Source organism: Carcharhinus amblyrhynchos, chromosome 5, assembly GCF_965287045.1.
Source record: "Carcharhinus amblyrhynchos chromosome 5, sCarAmb.v2.hapA, whole genome shotgun sequence".
NCBI lineage: Eukaryota > Metazoa > Chordata > Chondrichthyes > Carcharhiniformes > Carcharhinidae > Carcharhinus > Carcharhinus amblyrhynchos.
The window spans coordinates 8,318,554-8,324,553 of record NC_137328.1 but is presented as its reverse complement, the minus strand read 5'-3'; the positions used below and the strand labels follow the sequence as shown (position 1 = coordinate 8,324,553).

Here is a 6,000-nt window from a genome sequence, read left to right as displayed (position 1 = left end):
ACAGTCACCTTCTCAACGATGCAATGGCAGTTGAGCATCTTTTATACTTTTACAAATAATAGACAAGTATGGACATCGACAGTTAGCACATTGTTATACATAAAGTAGATACATTTATGCATTTACGTCCCCCATCAATGATTGATCTCGTTACCAAAACTCATTGTTTTGGCTCTGCTTCATCCCAAGCTAAGGTCTGATCTATTTTCTGCAGTAATTTAGACACTAACAGTCTTTAACTCTTTGTGCAATGTCTGTGCCCAAGTCAGCACATCTTAATGTCTTTTCCCAGAGTCCATTTTGTGCCAGGTAACCATCTTGTATCCTTTAATTTTGATTTTACTCCAACAAGAAAGAACGTGCAGAATATAGTGTTACAGTTGTAGCTAAAGTGTAGAGAAAGATCAACTTAATGCAAGGAAGTCCATCCTAAAGTCTGATGTCAGCAGGGTAGAAGCTGTTCTTGAGTTGATTGGTAAGTGATCTCAGATCTTAGTATCTTTTTCCCAACAGAAGAAGGTGGAAGGGAGTTGCTCGGGGTGCGTGGGGTCCTTAATTATGCTGGCTGCTTTGCCGAGGCAGCAGGAAGTGTAGACAGTGTCAGTAGATGGGAGGCTGGTTTGAGTGATTTACTGGGGTTCATTCATGACCCTTTGTAGTCCGTTGCGGTCTTGGGCAGAGCAGGAGCTATACCAAGCTGTAATACAGCCAAAAAGAATGCTTTCTATGGTTCATCTGTAAAAGTAGGTGAGAGTTGTAGCTGACATGCTGAATTTCTTTAGTCTCCGTAGAAAGTGGAGATGTTGGTGAGCTTTCTTAACTATAGCGTCTGCATGGAGGGACTATGACAGGTTGTTGGTGATCTGGACACCTAAAAACTTGAAGCTGTCAACTATTTTTAGTTTGTTCCCATTGATGGAGACAGGGGCATGCCCTCCACTACAAGTTGATGACTATCTCCTTCATTTTGTTGACATTAAGGCTGAGATTATTGTCATTCTACTAGTTCACCAGATTTTCTATCTCATCCCTGTACTGTCTCACATCATTGTTTGAGATCCAACCCACATGTCGTTCATACAGGAGGAAATGAGTGTGCAGAATGTAGTGTTACAGTCATAGCTAGGCTGTGGAGAAGGATTAACTTAGTGCAAGGTAAGTCCATTCAAAAGTCTGATGGCAACAGGGAAGAATCTGTTATTGAGTTGGTTAGTACGTGACCTCGGACCTTAGTATCTTTTTCCCGACGGAAGAAGGTGGAAGGAAATATGTCCGGGGTTATAATCAGTGAGCTTGAAAATTGAGTTGGAGAGGTATTTGGCCACACAGTCAAAGGTGTATAATGAGTATAGTAGGGGGCTGAGGACACAGCCTTGTGGGGCACTGGTGTTGAGGATGATCATGGAGGAGGTGTTGTTGCCTATCCTTACTGATTGTGGTCTGTGGGGTTAGGAAGTCTAGGATCTAGGGGGAAGGAGCCACATTGACTCCACATCAACTGTATCACATTTCTTGAAAGACTTCAGAGATCTTTAGCAAAATCAGCTCAGCCACTTGTGTGGCGAACAGTAACTCTGGCCTCCAGCTCCCGAGATTTGGGGTTCAGGTCCCAAGTTAGGGGTTCAGCACCAAAATCAAGGTTGGCACTCTGGCGCAACACTGAGGGAGTGCTGCATTGTCAGATGTGCTGTCTCTTTGGATGAGAGAGGCTGTGTCTGCTTACTCAGGTGGATGTAGGAGATCCTTCAGGCACTATTTTCAAGAAAGGGGTGTTATTTCTGACATTCCGATTTAATTCAAACGTCCCAGAGAAAGGAACCCGGGGCATGATCAGTTTGTGCAGAAGGTAACTGTTGCTTTTTTTTCCCTACATAATAACAGCGGCTATACTTCATTGGTTGTAAAGTGCTTTGGAAAAGTGCGGTGATTCTGAAAAGCACTACATAAAGGCAAGTCTTTATTTTGTTTTAAATCTGTGCCGGCTCACTGGAGTCCATCAGGCAAATCAATTGTTATTCAACGCAAACAGGAAAATGATGATGCAAGACTTTGAGAATGCGATCAGTGTTCTCTCTATTCATTACTGAGCGTGTTTTGATGTATCGACACTCTATTGATTAAGGGGGGGCGGGCAGGCTGACTTTTTTTTTCCACACACGCTGTCAGGAAACGTTTCTGTTGAGTCTGCGAGTGCGATGGACCGATCATGCGGAGCGCCGCTGAGATGGAGCCTGTGATTCGTAACTCGGGGTAGCCAGGTTGGAGAGAGAGAGAGAGAGCCTTGCCCAGCAGAGTTCCAGGAGAAATGATCGCACACGTTACCGGAGAAGCTTTATTTCTCTCGATTTGAGATGTGAGTGGTGTCGGTCAGGCGAGCATTTTCGTTTGGGAGGCTATTTTCGAAGGGAAAGGGGAGGGCGGGGTATGTCTGGGACACTGCAGTGTCATCTGTGCCAATAAGTAGTAAGGCAAAAATCCCAACTGCTACCTTCTCACTCTCTCTCTCTCTCTCTCTCTCTCTCCCTCTCTCCCCAGGCTTTACTGAGTGATGCTCAGTGGAAACTCGCAGCTGTCCCCACGGAGGAAAGGAATAGCAGGCTGTGACTGCAGAAGCTCTGTCGAGGCAACGGAGAATTAACACCGCCAGCCATCGGAATGAGCACCCGTCTGAGGAATCAGTCTGCGGCGACGGAGTAAGTCCCCACTTCCCGTCGGGTCGCAGGGACGGTGTTGCGCGTTCGGGATTTCTTGCCGGGTTTAAATCCCTCTCCGTGGGTGGGGGGGTGCGGGGGGGGGTGGGTGTTTGCAAAGCCGACATGTCAGGATCATCCAGGTGTAGCTGACTGCAGCACCGAGTGCTGGAATAGCAGGACTCCGGTGAATTCATGATTCATTTCAAAACGGCGATCGCGCCCACGAGAATTAATGAGTTAAGAAAACAAGGTTCGATTTTTTTTTGTGTTTTCCAATTAACAAACATGCAGGGAAATCAAGTTGCACTGACATTCGCTTCATTTGGAAGGTGAAATGTGCTGACTAATTGATGCATGGCTCAGGTCAATTGTTTGTCAGTCATTAGTCAAGTAAGCATTGCTTCCGTGGCCATTCCGCTGCTATCCTGCCTTTTATTCTCTGACATTCTGGACAAAGTAAAAAGTCTGACAACACCAGGTTTTAGTCCAACCTATTTATTTGATAATAGACTCACAAGCTTTCGGGGTTAGCCCCTTCGTCAGGTGATAATAGGTTGGACTAAAACCCGGTGTTGTCAGACTTTTTACTGTGTTTACGCCAGTCCAACGCCGGCATACCCACATCATGACTATTCTGGACAAATCCTAGATGGCACAGTGGTTAGCACTGCAGCCTCACAGTGCCAGGGACCCAGGTTCGATTCGTGGCTTGGGTTACTGTCCATGCGGAGTCTGCACATTCTCCCCATGTCTGCCTGGGTTTCCTCCGGGTGGTCCGGTTTTCTCCCACAGTCTGAAAGACATGCTGGTTAGGTGCATTTGTCCGTGCTAAATTCTCCCTCAGTGTACCCGAGCAGGTGCCCGATTGTGGCGACTAGGGGATTTTCACAATAACTTCATTGCAGTGTTAATGTAAGCCTGCTTGTGACATGAATAAATAAACTTTAAAATCCATTGGATTTGTCATCCGACACCTCCCAGGGATCTCCGAGTGCTCGTTCAGTATCGAGATAAGATGGAGAGTCAGAGAACTGTATGGCAAAAGAGGAGGCCATTCAGCCCATTGTGCCTGTGCCAGTCCCTTGAGTACCCTATCCAATCATGTCCAACTTCCCTCCTTTCCCCATATCCTGCAACTTTTTAAATTTGCCTTTTCAATTCCACATCCAATCCTCTTCAGGAAGTTATGTGTGAATCTGTTTCCACCACTATTTCATACAGTGAATGCCAAGCTTTAACACATTGCGCGCACGCGCACACACACCCACACACACAAACAGACTCTCCTCAATGCTGCGTCTGGTTCCTTTGCCACTCGATTTAAGTGTGTGTCTCTGGATTCTGCGACTGGAAACAGTGGCACGTTGGCACTGCTATCTCACAGCACCAGGGACACGGATTCGATTCCCGGCTTGGGTCACTGTCTGTGCAGAGTCTGCATGTTCTTCCTGTGTCCGCATGGGTTTCTTCTGGGTGCTCTGGTCTTCTCCCGCAGTCCAAAAGACATGCTGGTTATGTGCATTGTCCATGCTAAATTTTCCCTCGGTGTACCCGAACAGGTGCCAGAGTGTGGCGACTAGGGGATTTCCACAGTAACTTCATTGCAAGCCTACTGGTGACACCAACAAATAAACTTTAGATTCTCCTTATTTACTCTATTCAAACCTTTCGCTACTTCATTTAAGTCTGTTGGAATAATGAACAATGTGATGAGACTTTGAGGGCTTGTACTCACAATGTTTCCACGTCTATTTAATAATGGATTATGATTTGATGGTGATGGAACGTCTGCACAGCATCAACTTAATTGTCCTGAACGTAAATCCAGCAGGTCACCCAGGCTGTCGAAATTCTTACCGTTACCTGCGTTCCCGTCCAGGGTGGGGTGGAATTGTCCAAGTTTCAGGCTCAACAAAGCAGATTTCGGGGGTTACCTGAGCACGGAATAGCATCCCTACAGTGCAGAAGGAGGCCATTCGGCCCATCAAGCCTGCACCACAACAATCCCACCTAGGCTCTACCCCCATGTTCCCGTGTCTTTACCCCACTAATCCCTCTAACCTGCGCATCCCGGGACACCTAAGGGGCAATTTAGCACGGCCAATGCACCTAACCCGCACGTCTTTGGACTGTGGGAGGAAACCGGAGCACCCCGGAGGAAACCCACGCGGACACGGGGAGCATGTGCAAACTCCACACAGACGGTGACCCAAGCCGGGAATCGAACCCTGGTCCCTGGCGCTGTGAGGCAGCAGTGCTAACCCGCTGTGCCATCTGTTATGTTGTGATGTCGACTCAGGATAAATATTGGCCAGGGCACTGGGGAGAGCTCACCTGTTTTTCTTCGAAACAGTATCACGGGATCGCTCACAACAACCCAAGCAGAAATACAGGCCCTCAAGTTAACACCTCATTCGGAAAAACAACATCTCAAATGGTTTCTACTGAAACCTGCCTCAATCTAATTTCCTGCCGTGGGACTTGAACCCAAAACCCAGTGTTTATTCAAAACATTCCGGGTCACGTTGGTTTAATAACAAGCCTGACTGACCCTGAATGAAGTAGGGTTGCTGCCAATTTTGAGGGCCTCCCCCACCCCCATCGTCAGGGGGTGAGGTACAGAATCCTACACTGCAGAAAGAGGCCATTCAGCCCATCGAGTCTGCACCGACCACAATCCCAACCAGGCCCTATCCCCATAACCCCATGCATTTACCCTAGCTAGTCCCCCTAACCCTAAGGGGTAATTTTAGCATGGCCAATCCACCTAGCCCGCACATTTTTGGACTGTGGGAGGACCTGGAGGAAACCCACGCAGACACGGGGAGAATGTGCAGAATTCACACAGAGAGTGACCCAAGCTGAGAATCGAACTCGGGTCCCTGGTGCTGTGAGGCAGCCGTGCTAACCACTGTGCCCCCCCCAGGGGTGGGTTGGTGGGCTCAGAAATAGACGGGGTTGGGTGCTGGGGAGACCACCCCCAGCTAGGAGCATGTCAAATTCAGCCCACAGAGTTTAAAACACCCAGGTAACTTCTGAAATCCAGTTTGTTGCTCCTGAAACTTTGAGAATTCCACAAAGCTGTGCGCGGTGACCCCAGGTAACCGAGAGGATGGGATTCAGACAGATTTCCACCATTCGGTGAGCTTAGATCCGTATCCTAGCTCCATGTACCTGCCTTAGATCCATAACAATTAATCTCCCAGAGAACAAAAACCTTTCAATTTCAGCGTTGACATTTTCAGCTTTTATAAGGGGAGAAAGTTCTAGATTCCCACACCTCTTTGGGCGGGCTTTGCTACGCAAC

General features: G+C 47.7%; 1 protein-coding gene across 1 annotated transcript in view; it reads left to right on the top strand.

Moving 5' to 3' along the window:
* Nucleotides 1-2,273: 2,273 nt before the first annotated feature.
* Nucleotides 2,274-6,000, top strand: part of palm2akap2 (PALM2 and AKAP2 fusion) — a 216,272-nt gene continuing 212,545 nt past the window's right edge. The window contains exons 1-2 of the mRNA XM_080188456.1: nucleotides 2,274-2,353; nucleotides 2,536-2,693. Coding sequence (XP_080044582.1) covers nucleotides 2,656-2,693 — 38 coding nt within the window. The 5' untranslated portion in view covers nucleotides 2,274-2,353; nucleotides 2,536-2,655. The remainder of the gene's footprint in view (nucleotides 2,354-2,535; nucleotides 2,694-6,000) is intronic.